The 22,113-nt window shown below is 44.6% G+C and overlaps 1 protein-coding gene across 1 annotated transcript in view; it reads right to left on the reverse strand.

Annotated features, from left to right (window-relative positions):
- The window catches only part of PEPD (peptidase D), a 289,969-nt gene that overhangs the window by 193,696 nt on the left and 74,160 nt on the right, over positions 1 to 22,113 (reverse strand). The window contains exon 7 of the mRNA XM_073659770.1: positions 6,410 to 6,454. Coding sequence (XP_073515871.1) covers positions 6,410 to 6,454 — 45 coding nt within the window. The remainder of the gene's footprint in view (positions 1 to 6,409; positions 6,455 to 22,113) is intronic.

Below are 22,113 nucleotides of genomic sequence, written 5' to 3' on the forward strand. Positions count from 1 at the left end.
ATGAGGAAGCAATGACATCACCAAGGTATGTAGCCAATTACCTAATGAGGAAGCAATGACATCACCAAGGTATGTAGCCAATTACCTAATGAGGAAGCAATGACATCACCAAGGCATGTAGCCAATTACCTAATGAGGAAGCAATGACATCACCAAGGTATGTAGCCAATTACCTAATGAGGAAGCAATGACATCACCAAGGTATGTAGCCAATTACCTAATGAGGAAGCAATGACATCACCAAGGTATGTAGCCAATTACCTAATGAGGAAGCAATGACATCACCAAGGTATGTAGCCAATTACCTAATGAGGAAGCAATGACATCACCAAGGCATGTAGCCAATCTTCTCGTGTTCAAACAATGACATCACTGAGACATGTGGCCAATCAACTAATAAGGAAGCAATGACATCTTGGGCATAAATCTGAAATAACCCAAAAGAATGAAGTAATGACATCACTAACCAATCAACTAATGACTAAACTATGACATCACCGAGGCATGCAGCAAGAGGTGGCAATGACATCATGAATTGAGTAATTATTAATAATGAAATTACTGAGCGATGTAACCAGTAGAAAATGGCGTTAATTGGTTACTCCCAAAATCACAATGTGGTCTTATAATAATGCACACGTGTTTATTCATTTGTGCCAATACAGGTCAATTTTACGTCTGCCCTGATTTGCAAATACCACTCTAGAATGGATGCCCCTCTGGGCTCTATTTACCCTCCAGTTGCCATTGAAACTTTCCTTTGCAGGATGGGGCTCTACACAGATGCTGAGAAGAGAGATATATTATAGGATGGACTATATACATCGGTCTCAGAGGAGAGATGTACTACAGAATGGGCTGTATATAGAAGGGACAAAAAGGAAAGATATACTGCAGGATGGGCTGTATATAGAGGGGACAAAAAGGAGATATATACTGCAGGATGAGCTGTATATAGAGGGGACAAAAAAGGAGAGACAGTGCAGGATGGGCTGTATACAAAGGGGACAAAAAGGAAAGATATACTGCAGGATGGACTGTATATAGAGGGAACAAAAAAGGAGAGTGAGCAGGATGGGCTGTATATAGAGGGGACAAAAAGGGAGATATATACTGCAGGATGGGCTGTATATAGAGGGGACAAAAAAGGAGATATATACTGCAGGATGGGCTGTATATAGAGGGGACAAAAAAAGAGATATATACTGCAGGATGGGCTGTATACAGAGGGGACAAAAAAGGAGATATATACTGAAGGATGGGCTGTATATAGAGGGGACAAAAAGGAAAGGTATACTGCAGGATGGGCTGTATATAGAGGAGACTAAAAAGAAGATATATACTGCAGGATGGGCTGTATAAAAAGAGGACAGAAATGAGAAATATGTTTCAGGATGGGCTGTACACAGGAAGCTGAGAGGAGAGCTATACTGCTGTATGAGGCTCTGTGTACCAGGGCTGAAATTATTTGAGCTGTGTTTGATGCCTGCAGCTCAGCACTGTTGTTGTGGAGAAGTGCAGGAGAGTTGAGCTCTGCTATAACCAGCTGTAGCTAACAATTATGGAAAACCTCAGAGGCAGCTATAGCGATGTAGATGACAGAAGATAAAATCAGCTGTATAGCTGTATAGGAGCAGAGAGTGTGAAGAAGCACAAGGTGAATTCTATAGTTAGATTAGCTTGATGATAACTCAGAGAGGTGGAGGAGGTCAGGAGCACACAGGAAGGGGGATGGGTCTGCAGCACTAAGGAGAAGCAAGAGCTGCTGGGAAATGTAGTTTCAGCAGATAAGAGACCACACATTCAACTATGTGACACTGGTTGCACAGAGGGGCAGACAGAAATTAAAAAATACAGAAAAGTACTAAAAAAAAATAAAAAAAATTAGCAAGAAAAACAAAACCCCACCACAGTGACTTCAGGCATGTGGCCCTCTGTGCCCCACGCCCCGGTGGTGTTACAGAGTGTATGAGTCAATATCCATACCTGCCACTTATTATCGATGCACGCTGACTGAATTCTCTACTCAATGAAATATATATTTTTGGAATACAAAAAAATGCAGAATCCAGCAACTCTGACAATAAAGAGCGGGAGACTCCGCAGAGTCGAGATGTGATCAAGGCTTTCGGGGTTATGGTGCAAAAATGACAGATCTGTTGACTGTGAGCGGATGTGTCATAGGGAAATCAGGGATGATTTGTGAGAGGGAGCGGAGCCTGACGGCAGGATGCAGCCGCCGTTCCCAGTAAGTAGCAGGAGACATGCCTCTGACATAGGTTACCACTAGGAATAATCTGTCAGCTGCCGTCAAACCTCTCCAACAGATTTCCCTTCCCAAGTGCATTTGCAAGGTAGTCACATAACATCTGCTTTCTTCACCTGGGACAGGAGTAGACATGAGAAATAATGTTTGATCTTTGCAATAGAAAAAAAACCAGAATATCTCAATGCTTTGCTGAAAATGATAAAAGCAGCGACCTGGAAGGTGCTGCCAAAAAAGATGCGAAAAAATGGCATTTCAGGGATCACATGGGACCCTCTCAATCTAAACAATTAGCACATTAAATGCACACTAATGAAAACCATTAGGCACCTCAATGAAAGTAAATTAATACAGTGGCTTGAGAAAGTATTCACCCCCCTTAGCATTTTTCATGTTTCGATACCTCACAACCTGGAATTTCACGTTTTTTTTTTTTTTGGGGGGGGGGGGGGGGTTGCATCAGTTCAGATAAAGAACATGCCTACCGGCACACTGGGGTCGCTCCCCTCACCCAGCAGGCTTGGGTCGCTATTTCCTGGTGCCACATTTGGATCCCTCCCCCTCCAGGCACGGTTGGGTCTAGAACACCTGCAGGCACATTTGGCTCTTTCCCGTCTGCCGGCATGCTTGGGACGCTCCCTCCTTCATGCACGCTTGGGATGTTCCCCCTAGCCAACACGCTCGGGTCACTTCCCCTATAGGCACGGTTGGGTCTAGAACACCTGCAGGCACATTTGGGTCTCCCCACCTGCCGGTATCCTTTGTTCGCTCCCCCCTGCAGGCACACTTGGGTCACTCTTCCCCCTGCCAACATGCTTGGGTCATTCCACCTCCAATCCCCTCAGCCACCATGCTTGGGTCACTAGCCCTCCAGGCATGTTTGGGTCTAACTCATCTGCCGGCAAACTTGGGCCGCTCCCTCCTTTTTGTATGCTTGTGACATTCCCCTAGTCCGCACGCTTGGGTCACTCACACTCCAGGCATAGTTAGGTCTAGCTCACCTGCCGAGATGCTTGGGTCACTCCCCCAACCTCACGACATGCTTGGAACGCTTTACTGCCTGCAAGCTTGGGTCGCTATTTCCTGGTGCCACTTTTGTATCCCTCCCCCTGCGGGCACGCTTTGGTATCTACCCCCCCCCCCCTGCCAGCACGCTTGGGTCGCTCCTCACTGCCAGCATGTTCCCCCTTACAGGCACGCTTGAGTCGCTCCTCCTGCTGGCACGCTTGAGCCGCTCCTCCTGCCGGCACGTTCCCCCTTACAGGCACGCTTGAGTCGCTCCTCCTGCTGGCACGCTTGAGCCGCTCCTCCTGCCGGCACGTTCCCCCTTACAGGCACGCTTGAGTCGCTCCTCCTGCTGGCACGCTTGAGCCGCTCCTCCTGCCGGCATGTTCCCCCTTACAGGCACGCTTGAGTCGCTCCTCCTGCCGGCACGCTTGAGCCGCTCCTCCTGCCGGCACGTTCCCCCTTACAGGCACGCTTGAGTCGCTCCTCCTGCTGGCACGCTTGAGCCGCTCCTCCTGCCGGCACGTTCCCCCTTACAGGCACGCTTGAGCTGCTCCTCCTGCCGGCACGTTCCCCCTTACAGGCACGCTTGAGTCGCTCCTCCTGCCGGCACGTTCCCCCTTACAGGCACGCTTGAGTCGCTCCTCCTGCTGGCACGCTTGAGCCGCTCCTCCTGCCGGCACGTTCCCCCTTACAGGCACGGTTGAGTCGCTCCTCCTGCTGGCACGCTTGAGCCGCTCCTCCTGCCGGCACGTTCCCCCTTACAGGCACGCTTGAGTCGCTCCTCCTGCCGGCACGTTCCCCCTTACAGGCACGCTTGAGTCGCTCCTCCTGCTGGCACGCTTGAGCCGCTCCTCCTGCCGGCACGTTCCCCCTTACAGGCACGCTTGAGCCGCTCCTCCTGCCGGCACGCTTGGGTAACTCCCAGAGCAGGTTCTCTGTTGCAGCAACGGTGATCGCCATGTAGTGCTGCACCCAACAGTAGCGACCCCACTAAATACAGGTCGCCATGACGTGGTAAGGGGCTCATATAGTCAGGAAATAGAGGTCTTATAACATAAAAATAAATAACTGCCTCAAGCCCCCTCTAAAGCTAAAATTATAAAAAGAACGAGAAAAAAAATATTAAAAGAAAAGTAAACTCTTCCTAGGATCGGTCCATGAATATTGGTATTTGCTGCAGTAAAATCCTCACTAACAATCCATGATCTCATTTACAGGAAACTAACCTCCTCACATTTTCTATATTTTCAGTTGGATGACGGAGAAGCCCCCAGAGGTGGGCGCCAGCCGCTCATCGCAATTAGCCTTTAAACTGATGACACTGCTGCAGCTCGGCAGACACGAATCCCAATTATACAACAGTATTCTGGTTCAGGAGGAATCATGGCGGTTTAATGGTCGCGGGTCGCGCAGATGACCTTCTGTTCAGCCAGACGTTATCTCACCCATCTATCTGCAGAATTACACCATAATAAAAAATAAAATAATTGTCATTCTCCTTATTTCCTTACGTGCACAGAGATATGAAATGACTCCGGGGAAGATGTCTGATAATGAAACATTTTTATCAAGCAAATAAAAGAAAATTCAGGCGGGCGGCTGCGGCTACACGGCCGGGGTTTCATTTTTTTTTTTACCGTGGATCATGTATTTTGAAATGTGGTCATATGGAAGGAAAGGTGCCAATATATTCAGTGCCATGTCCCCTGGTGGGCATCTGCTCTAAGACCCCCCCAATGGATACACGTTATTGCACAACTTTTCTTCTGCAGTGATTTTTGCAAATTTCTCATCATGCTTTATATAGAGCATGCTGAGACTAGTAGTTCCACATGCTCATATAAAAGACGACATCTATCCTTCCTCCCAACATGATCACAATGGTGGCGATAGGTTTAATTTGATCAGGGGCTTGTAAAACAGACAGCTTCAGAACGAGCCTTGGCGGGTGTGAGATTAATGGAAGTGATTACAAGGACTAGGTAATTCTACTTTTAATGAATAAACTTTTTTTTTGTTTTAATAATTTTCCCCATTATGAAACAGAACATGAAAGGTGCGGAGCCGATCACTCCGCCAGACGTTAACAGTCCCCTTGTTTGCCCTCTCGAGTTTTATCCGTTCCTCGATATCGACGCGGCTTCGTGTCCCCACGCGAGTCATTTCATATTTATTGTTCTCGTTTGTCATTTGCCAGATGGGGAGATTGTCGTGAAAACACATTAACGTGGTAAATGATTCAAAGAGCAAAAAGAAGAAAAAAAAGAAAAAAAAGTCAATGAAAAAAAAACGTGTTGGGGTATGTCACTTGTGTGCAAAAACTGCAATAAAAACTACTGCCATAGGGATGAGATGGCAGCGATGGGATGTATGACATTATACCATGATCCCTGGGGGCTAAGAAACACCCCCTGACCAGCTATATCTATTAAATGTACCCCAATAATTAACATAAAGCCACATAATTGCTTTGAATTTACATTCATGGTAGTCAATTACGATGGGAAAGTTGCAATCAAGCGATTTCCCATTCCCTGATTTGCAATTTCTAAGGCGATACAATTATGGAATTGTTTCAGCAATAATATACACACCAAAAACAACGCTTTTTAGGGTAGGTGCACGAAGGACACTTCTGCTGTAGACTCTTGAATAAGCGGCAAATTACGAAAATTGCAAAGGGTGAAATTCGCAGCGCAAACTGACAGTCAATTTACGGAGCGGACGTTCTCCGCAACGAGTGAACTATTTGTCTTACGGCCTCAGGCACAGCTTAGATGCTGTAATATGCAGGAAATTCGCCAATTAACAATGTATTCACCTCCTATTGTAGTGGATAGGAGCTGAGCTGCAGTAAAAGAGAACGGCTACTACAGCCAATTAACAATGTATTCACCTCCTATTGTAGTGGATAGGAGCTGAGCTGCAGTAAAAGAGAACGGCTACTACAGCTGTGCAACCGGCTGCGTATACGACAGGCATCCGGCTGCAGAGGGGGCTGAAAATAGCTGATCGCTGGCGGCGCCAGGATCCGATATTGGTGACTTATCCTAATGAAAAGCCATCAATATATAATATAAACAGTAAGACACGAGACGAGACTGCTATGGACAAAAGAGGACGTCAGTGGCATACCATTCCACGATCTCGGGGTGGAGAAGGGTGTTGTTCACGCTGAAGCTACAAAAAAAGAAATAGAAGTTGAGACTTCGACATTCACATAATAATAATAATAGCAATAATAATAATAAAATTTAAAAAAGACAAAAAAATTGGGGGGAAAAAAAAAGTTTCAGAATGTAGGACATCTGGAAATAAAGGGGAAACAGAAAAGTTGGCGGCTTGGTCCTTGTATGGAGCAACATTGACCTGTACCCAAACCAAGATAAGAGCCTATGCCATCCCTAGAGGGTACGACTCCACAAACACTAGAATAAGAGAGCGTAAATGTACCTCCCCTTTCTTCAACTAGGGTTAAAAAACAAAGTGATGGCATGAACCATACTGAAAAATTGGGCTTTAGTTTGATTTCTGCTGTGAAGCACACACTCAGCTATATGTGGAATAATAAAATGCATAATAATGGTTTTTGAAATGATAAATGGCCTTGCATCTTCCAACTCGACACGTTATTTTGGGACACTGGTTGAGATCCCGACCTATCATTCCGACCATATCTTATTGATCTACCAAATGACGGCAGCGAGAAAATCCCTTAAAGGGTTTTTTCAAGGTCATAAAAAATTTGGCTAAAGGCAGGTAATGTGATAAACTATTAAAAAAAAAATCTATACTGCCCCCTCTGGTGGACTTTGTGCACTTTGTATACACATGTGACCTCTGCAGCCAATCACTGCAGAAAGGTAAACAAGCATTGAGTGGCAATGTTGGAGCTGCACTTTGATAATGGGTGAGCAAGGGTTTTTTTTGGGGGTGGGGGGTGGATTACCCCTTTAAATGAAAGGTTGCAGCACTGATATGTAAAAATAATTTTCTCGCAGTCACCACTAGAGGGTGCAATCCTTGTACAGCCATTTATGGATAAGGCTGGCTAATGGTTGGTATTGTATTGAGATTGTTGCATGCAAGTTCCTAAGAGTGCTGCTAATTTAATGAGGTGTCAGTAAAATAGATTTTGGGGACTCCAATAAATGCATTCTCTCGAGAATCCGCAAACGTTCCTTTGTTCGCTAGGAGTGGTGACAGGTCCCCTTTAAACCTTAAAATTAGAACTTTCTGCTGCTTAAACCGTCAACTCAAAGAAAGCAGACAATGGGAAAATTAATATCACGGCAGGCACCGCTGTGATCCAATTTTTGAAGCTGTATTTACTCAAATCTGTCAGGCTTCAAAGAGCCGCGATGGCATTAATTACAGCACAACAACGTAGCTAAAGAGAGCCGGGCACAACCTTTATGCTGCTACCAAAATTACCCAGACCCTGTGAAAAGTGTCATTTTGTGAAGAAGCCTTATTAGGAAAAAAACACAAGGAGGATAAAAAGAAAAAGCAAAATCTGCGATTGGCGAATGATTGGCAGAGCCTGGAACGGATCAGCGGAAGGACACAGATGGTGAAGGATGGAGAAGAAATGTTTTGGATGGAGAACAGCACAGAAGTGGAATAACAGCCTGGAATGAAACGCGACGGCTAATGACAAGAGATGATTGTACGGCAGGAGAGATGATGAGGAGGATGATGAGGGTTTTCTATCTGGAGGTTCTGGCCAAGATAACATCCAGGATAATTAAAAATGTTGGAAATATTGTTCTGGGACTTGGATAAAATAATCATTTTCGGCACTTAAATCTTGCTTTTCTGATAAGGTTTCAACTCCGCTGCTCCTTGGTTACATCAAAGGAAAGCTGGACAGTGTATGGATGGAAAGCTGGGGGGCTTATCGAGGGGGAAGCTGGGCGGGGTACCGAGGGGAAAGCTGGGCGGGGTACCGAGGGGAAAGCTGGGCGGGGTACCGAGGGGAAAGCTGGGCGGGGTACCGAGGGGAAAGCTGGGCGGCGTACCGAGGGGAAAGCTGGGCGGCGTACCGAGGGGAAAGCTGGGCGGCGTACCGAGGGGAAAGCTGGGCGGCGTATCGAGGGGAAAGCTGGGCGGCGTATCGAGGGGAAAGCTGGGCGGCGTATCGAGGGGAAAGCTGGGCGGCGTATCGAGGGGAAAGCTGGGCGGCGTATCGAGGGGAAAGCTGGGCGGCGTATCGAGGGGAAAGCTGGGCGGCGTATCGAGGGGAAAGCTGGGCGGCGTATCGAGGGGAAAGCTGGGCGGCGTATCGAGGGGAAAGCTGGGCGGCGTATCGAGGGGAAAGCTGGGCGGCGTATAGAGAGGAAAGCTGGGCGGCGTATAGAGAGGAAAGCTGGGCGGCGTATCGAGGGGAAAGCTGGGCGGCGTATCGAGGGGAAAGCTGGGCGGCGTATCGAGGGGAAAGCTGGGCGGCGTATCGAGGGGAAAGCTGGGCGGCGTATCGAGGGGAAAGCTGGGCGGCGTATCGAGAGGAAAGCTGGGCGGCGTATCGAGGGGAAAGCTGGGTGGCGTATCGAGAGGAAAGCTGGGCGGCGTATCGTGGGGGACGCTGGGCGGCGTATCGAGGGGAAAGCTGGGCGGCGTATTGTGGGGGACGCTGGGCGGCGTATCGAGGGGAAAGCTGGGCGGTGTATCGAGGGGAAAGCTGGGCGGTGTATCGAGGGGAAAGCTGGGCGGTGTATCGAGGGGAAAGCTGGGCGGCGTATTGTGGGGGACGCTGGGCGGCGTATCGAGGGGAAAGCTGGAAGGTATATTTAGGGAAAGTTGGCAGGTATATCGAGGGGAAACTGGACGGCATATCAAGGGAAAACTGGGCGGGGTATCGAAGGAAAACTGGGCGGCGTATCGAGGGAAAACTGGGCGGCGTATCGAGGGAAAACTGGGCGGCGTATCGAGGGAAAATTGGGCGGCGTATCGAGGGAAAACTGGGCGGCACGGCTTCAGAACACTATTAACCTGCAGATTAATCCCATATCTGCAGATTAATATTTTTTCACGTTACAGGTTTCCTTAAATAGTTGGAACAGGGTAATTAAGGTCTACCATTGTGTCTTCTTGTTACAACAGTCTATGAACGTCTGGGAAGTGAGGAGATAATAGCTGGAGTTTTGGGATAGGAACATTGTCCCATGTCTGATATCGGATTCTTGCTGATCCTCAGTTCGGGGTGTTTGCCTGATTTTTCATTTCATAATGTGCCAAATGTTTTCTAATGGAAAAAAGGTCTGGACTGCAGGCGGCCGGTTCACACCCTGAACTCTTCTTCTGCGGAGCTGTGCTGCTGTGATGGATGTTGTATATGGTTTACCATTATCTTGCTGAAATCCTTCCCTTAAACAGACGTTGTCAGGATGGAGCAGATGTCGTTCTAGAACCTCTAGAAAGCCACAAATAAGACATGCTGACATTACTTGGAATCCTGAGCAGCCCATCTCTGCTCCATATATATCTATCTATAGAGATAACAGCATAGCCAGCAATACATCAGTATACACCTCAGATAAGATATATATCTAGAGCACAACAGAGTTCATCGCGACTTAAGGTGATGTCATCATCATGTGTTATCGATAGATTTGCATAGGACTGCAGGTAAACCTAATGAATTATTCTGCCTTACTGACTTAGCATGGCGGAAATAATGTAACTGTGGAATATCCAGCTCTGCTACACCTGCATCTACTTCCATGTGACAAAGTCAGCTCTGCTACATCTTCTCAAAAACCAAGAGAACAATAACCTGTCGGAAATGTAAATCCAATACTTGCAATCTTTGTCTTTTTCGGAGGAGTCCAGGATTATGTCTCTTGCGCTTCCGTAAAAAAAAAAAAAAAAAAAAGAGCGCGCGTCGGGCAGAAGCTTGAGACGACAGCGTTATTTCTGTACGATTCCCTCTCAATTTACTCTTCCTATTTACAGCCTCCGTATCAATACATATTTATGGGACTGTCAGCACGCGACTGTGGTCACAAGTCACTGTTATACATATTGAGTGTTACGGCGCAGGGACGGCGCGCGCTGCTCGTGTGGATTTTTTATGTATTTATTCTGACAATGTGTGAAGGATTGTCAGAGCTCCTGCTGCTCGGGACCGTGATTGACTCCGGAGCGCGGCTGTACATCACAATAATGGGATGATATCTTAATACCGGAGGTGGGGGTGGGGGGGAAATACATTAACTTAGCTTAATTTGACACGAGCAAATGTAGATGAGAACCTGCTGGGGCGCGGGATGGAGGGAAGAATCGCAATGTCTCCAATCTGTATAATGTGGCTTTGTTTGTCCTCTTCCCACCTCCCTCCTGTCCGCATGTTATATCAGGGAACATGGAAAAAAAAAACAGATGGAGACCCCATAATCAGCACAGGCGCAAAGTGGGGTGTGCAGGAAAGTTGAGCGATAACTTTGGGAAAGGTAAAGGTTGTCACCCATATACCTAAATTAGAAAACCAACTATTACCTTAATTACCTAGACACTTTAAAGGAGTATTCTGATCTTACATATATATGGCATTTCTACAGGATGTGCGATAAATGACCTGCACCTACATCTGGAGCAACAGGACTTAGTGACTGCACCAGCAGAATAGTGAGTGCAGCTCTGGAGTATAATACAGGATGTAACTCAGGATCAGTAATGTAATGTATGTACACAGTGACTCCACCAACAGAATAGTGAGTGCAGCTCTGGAGTATAATACAGGATGTAACTCAGGATCAGTAATGTAATGTATGTACACAGTGACTGCACCAGCAGAATAGTGAGTGCAGCTCTGGAGTATAATACAGGATGTAACTCAGAATCAGTAATGTAATGTATGTACACAGTGAATGCACAAGCAGAATAGTGAGTGCAGCTCTGGAGTATAATACAGGATATAACTCAGGATCAGTACAGGATCAGTAATGTAATGTATGTACACAGTGACTGCACCAGCAGAATAGTGAGTGCAGCTCTGGAGTATAATACAGGATGTAACTCAGGATCAGTAATGTAATGTATGTACAGAGTGACTGCACCAGCACAATAGTGAGTGCAGCTCTGGAGTATAATACAGGATGTAACGGAGGATCAGTAATGTAATGTATGTACACAGTGACTGCACCAGCAGAATAGTGAGAGCAGCTCTGAAGTATAATACAGGATGTAACTCAGGATCAGTAATGTAATGTAATGTAATGTAATGTATGTACACAGTGACTGCACCAGCAGAATAGTGAGTGCAGCTCTGGAGTATAATACAGGAGGTAACTCAGGATCAGTACAGGATCAGTAATGTAATGTATGTACACAGTGACTGCACCAGCAGAATAGTGAGTGCAGCTCTGGAGTATAATACAGGATGTAACTCAGGATCAGTACAGGATCAGTAATGTAATATATGTACACAAGGACTGCACCAGCAGAATAGTGAGTGCAGCTCTGGGGTATAATACAGGATGTAACTCAGGATCAGTAATGTAATGTATGTACACAGTGACTGCACCAGAAGAATAGTGAGTGCAGCTCTGGAGTATAATACAGGATGTAACTCAGGATCAGTACAGGATCAGTAATGCAATGTATGTACACAGTGACTGCACCAGCAGAATAGAGAGTGCAGCTCTGGAGTATAATACAGGATGTAACTCAGGATCAGTAATGTAATGTATGTACACAGTGACTGCACCAGCAGAATAGTGAGTGCAGCTCTGGAGTATAATACAGGATGTAACTCAGGATCAGTAATGTAATATATGTACACAGTGACTGCACCAGCAGAATAGTGAGTGCAGCTCTGGAGTATAATACAGGGTGTAACTCAGGATAAGTAATGTAATATATGTACACAGTGACTGCACCAGCAGAATAGTGAGTGCTGCTCTGGAGTATAATACAGGATGTAACTCAGGATCAGTAATGTAAAGTATGTACACAGTGACTGCACCAGCAGAATAGTGAGTGCAGCTCTGGAGTATAATACAGGATGTAACTCAGGATCAGAACAGGACGAGTAATGTAATGTATGTACACAGTGACTGCACCAGCAGAATAGTGAGTGCTGCTCTGGAGTATAATACAGGATGTAACTCAGGATCAGTAATGTAAAGTATGTACACAGTGACTGCACCAGCAGAATAGTGAGTGCAGCTCTGGAGTATAATACAGGATGTAACTCAGGATCAGAACAGGACGAGTAATGTAATGTATGTACACAGTGACTGCACCAGCAGAATAGTGAGTGCAGCTCTGGAGTATAATACAGGATGTAACTCAGGATCAGTAATGTAATATATGTACACAGTGACTGCACCAGCAGAATAGTGAGTGCAGCTCTGGAGTATAATACAGGGTGTAACTCAGGATAAGTAATGTAATGTATGTACACAGTGACTGCACCAGCAGAATAGTGAGTGCAGCTCTGGAGTATAATACAGGATGTAACTCAGGATCAGTAATGTAATATATGTACACAGTGACTGCACCAGCAGAATAGTGAGTGCAGCTCTGGAGTATAATACAGGGTGTAACTCAGGATAAGTAATGTAATGTATGTACACAGTGACTGCACCAGCAGAATAGTGAGTGCAGCTCTGGAGTATAATACAGGATGTAACTCAGGATCAGAACAGGACGAGTAATGTAATGTATGTACACAGTGACTGCACCAGCAGAATAGTGAGTGCTGCTCTGGAGTATAATACAGGATGTAACTCAGGATCAGTAATGTAAAGTATGTACACAGTGACTGCACCAGCAGAATAGTGAGTGCAGCTCTGGAGTATAATACAGGATGTAACTCAGGATCAGAACAGGACGAGTAATGTAATGTATGTACACAGTGACTGCACCAGCAGAATAGTGAGTGCAGCTCTGGGGTATAATACAGGATGTAACTCAGGATCAGTAATGTAATGTATGTATACAGTGACTGCACCAGCAGAATAGTGAGTGCAGCTCTGGAGTATAATACAGGATGTAACTCAGGATCAGTACAGGATGAGTAATGTAATGTATGTACACAGTGACTGCACCAGCAGAATAGTGAGTGCAGCTCTGGGGTATAATACAGGATGTAACTCAAGATAAGTAATGTAATGTATGTATACAGTGACTGCACCAGCAGAATAGTGAGTGCAGCTTTGGGGTATAATACAGGATGTAACTCAGGATCAGAACAGGATGAGTAATGTAATGTATGTATACAGTGACTGCAAAAGCAGAATAGTGAGTGCAGCTCTGGGGTATAATACAGGATGTAACTCAGGATCAGTAATGTAAAGTATGTACACAGTGACTGCACCAGCAGAATAGTGAGTGCAGCTCTGGAGTATAATACAGGATGTAACTCAGGATCAGAACAGGATGAGTAATGTAATGTATGTACACAGTGACTGCACCAGCAGAATAGTGAGTGCAGCTCTGGGGTATAATACAGGATGTAACTCAGGATCAGTAATGTAATGTATGTATACAGTGACTGCACCAGCAGAATAGTGAGTGCAGCTCTGGAGTATAATACAGGATGTAACTCAGGATCAGTACAGGATGAGTAATGTAATGTATGTACACAGTGACTGCACCAGCAGAATAGTGAGTGCAGCTCTGGGGTATAATACAGGATGTAACTGAGGATCAGTAATGTAATGTATGTACACAGTGACTGCACCAGCAGAATAGTGAGTGCAGCTCTGGAGTATAATACAGGATGTAACTCAGAATCAGTAATGTAATGTTTGTACACAGTGACTGCACCAGCAGAATAGTGAGTGCAGCTCTGGGGTATAATCCAGGATATAACTCAGGATCAGTACAGGATCAGTAATGTAATGTATGTACACAGTGACTGCAGCAGCAGAATAGTGAGTGCAGCTCTGGGGTATAATACAGGATGTAACTCAGGATCAGTAATGTAATGTATGTACACAGTGACAGCACCAGCAGAATAGTGAGTACAGCTCTGGGGTATAATACAGGATATAACTCAGGATCAGTACAGGATCAGTAATGTAATGTATGTACACAGTGACTGCACCAGCAGAATAGTGAGTGCAGCTCTGGAGTATAATACAGGATGTAACTCAGGATCAGTAATGTAATGTACGTACACAAGGACTGCACTAGCCGAATAGTGAGTGCAGCTCTGGAGTATAATACAGGATGTAACTCAGGATCAGTACAGGATCAGTAATGTAATGTATATACACAGTGACTGCACGAGCAGAATAGTGAGTGCAGCTCTGGGGTATAATACAGGATGTAACTCAGGATCAGTAATGTAATGTAAGTACACAGTGACTGCACCAGCAGAATATTGAGTGCAGCTCTGGAGTATAATACAGGATGTAACTCAGGATCAGTAATGTAATGTATGTACACAGTGACTGCACCAGCAGAATAGTGAGTGCAGCTCTGGAGTATAATACAGGACGTAACTCAGGATCAGTAATGTAGTGTAATGTATGTACACAGTGACTGCACCAGTAGAATAGTGAGTGCAGCTCTGGAAGACAAAACAGGATGTAACTCAGGATCATTAATGTAATGTATGTACACAGTGTCTGCACCAGCAGAATAGTGAGTGCAGCTCTGGAGTATAATACAGGATGGAACTCAGGATCAGTAATGTAGTGTAATGTATGTACACAGTGACTGCACCAGCAGAATAGTGAGTGCAGCTCTGGAGTATAATGCAGGATGTAACTCAGGATCAGTAATGTAATGTATGTACACAGTGACTGCACCAGCAGAATAGTGAGTGCAGCTCTGGAGTATAATACAGGATGTAACTCAGAATCAGTACAGGATCAGTAATGTAATGTTTGTACACAGTGACTGCACCAGCAGAATAGTGAGTGCAGCTCTGGGGTATAATCCAGGATGTAACTCAGGATCAGTACAGGATCAGTAATGTAATGTATGTACACAGTGACTGCAGCAGCAGAATAGTGAGTGCAGCTCTGGGGTATAATACAGGGTGTAACTCAGGATCAGTACAGGATCAGTAATGTAATGTATGTACACAGTGACTGCACCAGCAGAATAGTGAGTGCAGCTCTGGGGTATAATACAGGATGTAACTCAGGATCAGTAATGTAATGTACGTACACAGTGACTGCACCAGCAGAATAGTGAGTGCAGCTCTGGGGTATAATACAGGATATAACTCAGGATCAGTACAGGATCAGTAATGTAATGTATGTACACAGCGACTGCACCAGCAGAATAGTGAGTGCAGCTCTGGGGTATAATACAGGGTGTAACTCAGGATCAGTAATGTAATGTATGTACACAGTGACTGCACCAGCAGAATAGTGAGTGCAGCTCTGGAGTATAATACAGGAGGTAACTCAGGATCAGTAATGTAATGTATGTACACAGTGACTGCACCAGCAGAATATTGAGTGCAGCTCTGGAAGATAATACAGGATGTAACTCAGGATCAGTACAGGATCAGTAATGTAATGTATGTACACAGTGACTGCACCAGCAGAATAGTGAGTGCAGCTCTGGAATATAATACAGGATGTAACTCAGGATCAGTACAGGATCAGTAATGTAATGTATGTACACAAGGACTGCAATAGCAGAATAGTGAGTGCAGCTCTGGAGTATAATACAGGATGTAACTCAGGATCAGTACAGGATCAGTAATGTAATGTATGTACACAGTGACTGCACGAGCAGAATAGTGAGTGCAGCTCTGGGGTATAATACAGGATGTAACTCAGGATCAGTAATGTAATGTAAGTACACAGTGACTGCACCAGCAGAATATTGAGTGCAGCTCTGGAGTATAATACAGGATGTAACTCAGGATCAGTAATGTAATGTATCTACACAGTGACTGCACCAGCAGAATAGTGAGTGCAGCTCTGGAAGACAATACAGGATGTAACTCAGGATCAGTAATGTAATGTATGTACACAGTGTCTGCACCAGCAGAATAGTGAGTGCAGCTCTGTAGTATAATACAGGATGTGATTCAGGATCAGTAATGTAACGTATGTACACAGTGACTGCTCCAGCAGAATAGTGAGTGCAGCTCTGGAGTATAATGCAGGATGTAACTCAGGATCAGTAATGTAATGTATGTAAACAGTGGCTGCACCAGCAGAATAGTGAGTGCAGCTCTGGAGGATAATACAGGATGTAACTCAGAATCAGTAATGTAATGTATGTACACAGTGACTGCTCCAGCAGAATAGTGAGTGCAGCTCTGGAGTATAATGCAGGATGTAACTCAGGATCAGTAATGCAATGTATGTACACAGTGACTGCACCAGCAGAAAAGTGAGTGCAGCTCTGGAGGATAATACAGGATGTAACTCAGGATCAGTAATGTAATGTATGTACACAGTGACTGCACCAGCAGAATAGTGAGTGCAGCTCTGGAGTATAATACAGGATGTAACTCAGGATCAGTACAGGATCAGTAATGTAATATATGTACACAGTGACTGCACCAGCAGAATAGTGAGCGCAGCTCTGGAGTATAATACAGGATGTAACTCAGGATCAGTACAGAATCAGTAATGTAATGTATGTACACAGTGACTGCACCAGCAGAATAGTGAGTGCAGCTCTGGAGTATAATACAGGATGTAAGTCAGGATCAGTAGAGGATCAGTAATGTAATGTATGTACACAGTGACTGCACCAGCAGAATAGTGAGTGCAGCTCTGGAAGAAAATACAGGATGTAACTCAGGATCAGTACAGGATCAGTAATGTAATATATGTACACAGTGACTGCACAAGCAGAATAGTGAGTGCAGCTCTGGAGGATAATACAGGATGTAACTCAGGATCAGTAATGTAATGTATGTACACAGTAACTGCACCAGCAGAATAGTGAGTGCAGCTCTGGAGTATAATACAGGATGTAACTCAGGATCAGTAATGTAATGTATCTACACAGTGACTGCACCAGCAGAATAGTGAGTTCAGCTCTGGAAGACAATACAGGATGTAACTCAGGATCAGTAATGTAATGTATGTACACAGTGACTGCACCAGCAGAATAGTGAGTGCAGCTCTGGAGTATAATACAGGATGTAACTCAGGATCAGTACAGGATCAGTAATGTAATGTATGTACACAGTGACTGCACCAGCAGAATAGTGAGTGCAGCTCTGGAGTATAATACAGGATGTGATTCAGGATCAGTAATGTAATGTATGTACACAGTGACTGCTCCAGCAGAAAAGTGAGTGCAGCTCTGGAGTATAATGCAGGATGTAACTCAGGATCAGTAATGTAATGTATGTACACAGTGACTGCACCAGCAGAATAGTGAGTGCAGCTCTGGGGTATAATACAGGATGTAACTCACGATCAGTACAGGATCAGTAATGTAATGTATGTACACAGTGACTGCTCCAGCAGAATAGTGAGTGCAGCTCTGCAGTATAATGCAGGATGTAACTCAGGATCAGTAATGTAATGTATGTACACAGTGACTGCAACAGCAGAAAAGTGAGTGCAGCTCTGGAGGATAATACAGGATGTAACTCAGGATCAGTAATGTAATGTATGTAAACAGTGACTGCATCAGCAGAATAGTGAGTGCAGCTCTGGAGGATAATACAGGATGTAACTCAGGATCAGTAATGTAATGTATGTACACAGTGACTGCTCCAGCAGAATAGTGAGTGCAGCTCTGCAGTATAATGCAGGATGTAACTCAGGATCAGTAATGTAATGTATTTACACAGTGACTGCACCAGCAGAAAAGTGAGTGCAGCTCTGGAGCATAATACAGGATGTAACTCAGGATCAGTAATGTAATGTATGTACACAGTGACTGCACCAGCAGAATAGTGAGTGCAGCTCTGGAGTATAATACAGGATGTAACTCAGGATCAGTACAGGATCAGTAATGTAATGTATGTACACAGTGACTGCACCAGCAGAATAGTGAGCGCAGCTCTGGAGTATAATACAGGATGTAACTCAGGATCAGTACAGAATCAGTAATGTAATGTATGTACACAGTGACTGCACCAGCAGAGTAGTGAGTGCAGCTCTGGAGTATAATACAGCATGTAACTCAAGACCAGTAATATAATGTATGTACACAGTGACTGCACCAGCAGAATAGTGAGTGCAGCTCCGGAAGATAATACAGGATGTAACTCAGGATCAGTACAGGATCAGTAATGTAATGTATGTACACAGTGACTGCACAAGCAGTATAGTGAGTGAAGCTCTGGGATAAAATGCAGGATGTAACTCAGGATCAGTACAGGATCAGTAATGTAATGTATGTACACAGTGTCTGCACCAGCAGAATAGTGAGTGCAGCTCTGGAGTATAATACAGGATGTAACTTAGGATCAGTACACGATAAGTAATGTAATGTATGTACACACTGACTGCACCAGCAGAATAGTGAGTGCAGCTCTGGAGGATAATACAGGATGTAACTCAGGATCAGTAATGTATGTACACAGTGACAGCACCAGCAGAATAGTGAGTGCAGCTCTGGAGTATAATACAGGATGTAACTCAGGATCAGTAATGTAATGTATGTACACAGTGACTGCTCCAGCAGAATAGTGAGTGCAGCTCTGGAGTATAATACAGGATGTACCTCAGGATCAGTAATGTAATGTATGTACACAGTGACTGCACCAGCAGAATAGTGTGCGCAGCTCTGGAGTATAATACAGCATAAAACTCAGGATCAGTACTGTAAAGTATGTACACAGTGACTGCACCAGCAGAATAGTGAGTGCAGCTCTGGAGTATAATACAGGATGTAACTCAGGATCAGTAATGTATGTACACAGTGACTGCACCAGAAGAATAGTGAGTGCAGCTCTGGAGTATAATACAGGATGTAACTCAGGATCAGTACAGGATCAGTAATGTAATGTATGTACACAGTGACTGCACCAGCAGAATAGTGAGTGCAGCTCTGGAGTATAATACAGGATGTAACTCAGGATCAGTACAGGATCAGTAATGTAATGTATGTACACAGTGACTGCACCAGCAGAATAGTGAGTGTAGCTCTGGAGTATAATACAGGGGTAAATCAGGATCAGTAATGTAATGTTTGTACACAGTGACTGCACCAGCAGAATAGTGTGCGCAGCTCTGGAGTATAATACAGGATGTAACTCAGGATCAGTACAGGATCAGTAATGTAATGTATGTACACAGTGACTGCACCAGAAGAATAGTGAGTGCAGCTCTGGAGTATAATACAGGATGTAACTCAGGATCAGTACAGGATCAGTAATGTAATGTATGTACACAGTGACTGCACCAGCAGAAAAGTGTGCGCAGCTCTGGAGTATAATACAGCATGTAACTCAGGATCAGTACAGGATCAGTAATGTAATGTATGTACACAGTGACTGCACCAGCAGAATAGTGAGTGCAGCTCTGGACTATAATACAGGGGTAACTCAGGATCAGTAATGTAATGTATGTACACAGTGACTGCACCAGCAGAATAGTGTGCGCAGCTCTGGAGTATAATACAGGATGCAACTCAGGATCAGTAATGTAATGTATGTACACAGTGACTGCACCAGCAGAATAGTGAGTGCAGCTCTGGAGTATAATACAGGATGTAACTCAGGATCAGTAATGTAATGTATGTACACAGTGACTGCACCGGCAGAATAGTGTGCGCAGCTCTGGAGTATAATACAGGATGTAACGCAGGATCAGTAATGTAATGTATGTACACAGTGACTGCACCGGCAGAATAGTGAGCGCAGCTCTGGAGTATAATACAGGATGTAACTCAGGATCAGTAATGTAATGTATGTACATAGTGACTGCACCAGCAGAATAGTTAGTGCAGCTCTGGAGTATAATACAGGATGTAACTCAGGATCAGTAATGTAATGTATGTACACAGTGACTGCACAAGCAGAATAGTGTGCGCAGCTCTGGAGTATAATACAGGATGTAACTCAGGATCAGTACAGGAAAAGTAATGTATGTACACAGTGACTGCACCAGCAGAATAGTGAGTGCAGCTCTGGAGTATAATACAGGATGTAACTCAGGATCAGTAATGTAATGTATGTACACAGTGACTGCACCAGCAGAATAGTGAGTGCAGCTCTGGAGTATAATGCAGGATGTAACTCAGGATCAGTACAGGATCAGTAATGTAATGTATGTACACGGTGACTCCACCAGCAGAATAGTGAGTGCAGCTCTGGAGTATAATACAGGATGTAACTCAGGATCAGTAATGTAATGTATGTTCACAGTGACTGCACCAGCAGAATAGTGAGTGCAGCTCTGGAGCATAATACAGGATGTAACTCAGGATCAGTAATGTAATGTATGTACACAGTGACTGCACCAGCAGAATAGTGAGTGCAGCTCCGGAGTATAATACAGGATGTAACTCAGGATCAGTAATGTAATGTATGTATACAGTGACTGCACCAGCAGAATAGTGTGCGCAGCTCTGGAGTATAATACAGGATGTAACTCAGGATCAGTAATGTATGTACACAGTGACTGCACCAGAAGAATAGTGAGTGTAGCTCTGGAGTATAATACAGGGGTAAATCAGGATCAGTAATGTAATGTATGTACACAGTGACTGCACCAGCAGAATAGTGTGTGCAGCTCTGGAGTATAATACAGGATGTAACTCAGGATCAGTAATGTAATGTATGTACACAGTGACTCCACCAGCAGAATAGTGAGTGCAGCTCTGGAGTATAATACAGGATGTAACTCAGGATCAGTAATGTATGTACACAGTGACTGCACCAGCAGAATAGTGAGTGCAGCTCTGGAGCATAATAAAGGATGTAACTCAGGATCAGTACTGTAATGTATGTACACAGTGACTGCACCAGCAGAATAGTGAGTGCAGCTCCGGAGTATAATACAGGATGTAACTCAGGATCAGTAATGTAATGTATGTACACAGTGACTGCACCAGCAGAATAGTGTGTGCAGCTCTGGAGTATAATACAGGATGTAACTCAGGATCAGTAATGTAATGTATGTACACAGTGACTGCACCAGCAGAATAGTGTGCACAGCTCTGGAGTATAATACAGGATGTAACTCAGGATCAGTACAGGAAAAGTAATGTATGTACACAGTGACTGCACCAGCAGAATAGTGAGTGCAGCTCTGGAGTATAATACAGGATCAGTAATGTAATGTATGTACACAGTGACTGCACCAGAAGAATAGTGAGTGCAGCTCTGGAGTATAATACAGGATGTAACTCAGGATCAGTACAGGAAAAGTAATGTAATGTATGTACACAGTGACTGCACCTGCAGAATAGTGAGTGCAGCTCTGGAGTATAATACAGGATGTAACTCAGGATCAGTACAGGAAAAGTAATGTAATGTATGTACACAGTGACTGCGCCAGCAGAATAGTGAGTGCAGCTCTGGGGTATAATACAGGATGTAACTCAGGATCAGTAATGTAATGTATGTACACAGTGACTCCACCAGCAGAATAGTGAGTGCAGCTCTGGAGTATAATACAGGATGTAACTCAGGATCAGTAATGTAATGTATGTACACAGTGACTGCACCAGAAGAATAGTGAGTGCAGCTCTGGAGTATAATACAGGATGTAACTCAGGATCAGTACAGGAAAAGTAATGTATGTACACAGTGACTGCACCAGCAGAATAGTGTGCGCAGCTCTGGAGTATAATACAGGATGTAACTCAGGATCAGTAATGTAATGTATGTACACAGTGACTGCACCAGAAGAATAGTGAGTGCAGCTCTGGAGTATAATACAGGATGTAACTCAGGATCAGTAATGTAATGTATGTACACAGTGACTGCACCGGCAGAATAGTGA

The sequence above is a fragment of the Phyllobates terribilis genome, unplaced genomic scaffold (genome assembly GCF_046119375.1).
Source record: "Phyllobates terribilis strain yellow unplaced genomic scaffold, ASM4611937v1 Scaffold_14__1_contigs__length_39327217, whole genome shotgun sequence".
Classification (NCBI taxonomy): domain Eukaryota; kingdom Metazoa; phylum Chordata; class Amphibia; order Anura; family Dendrobatidae; genus Phyllobates; species Phyllobates terribilis.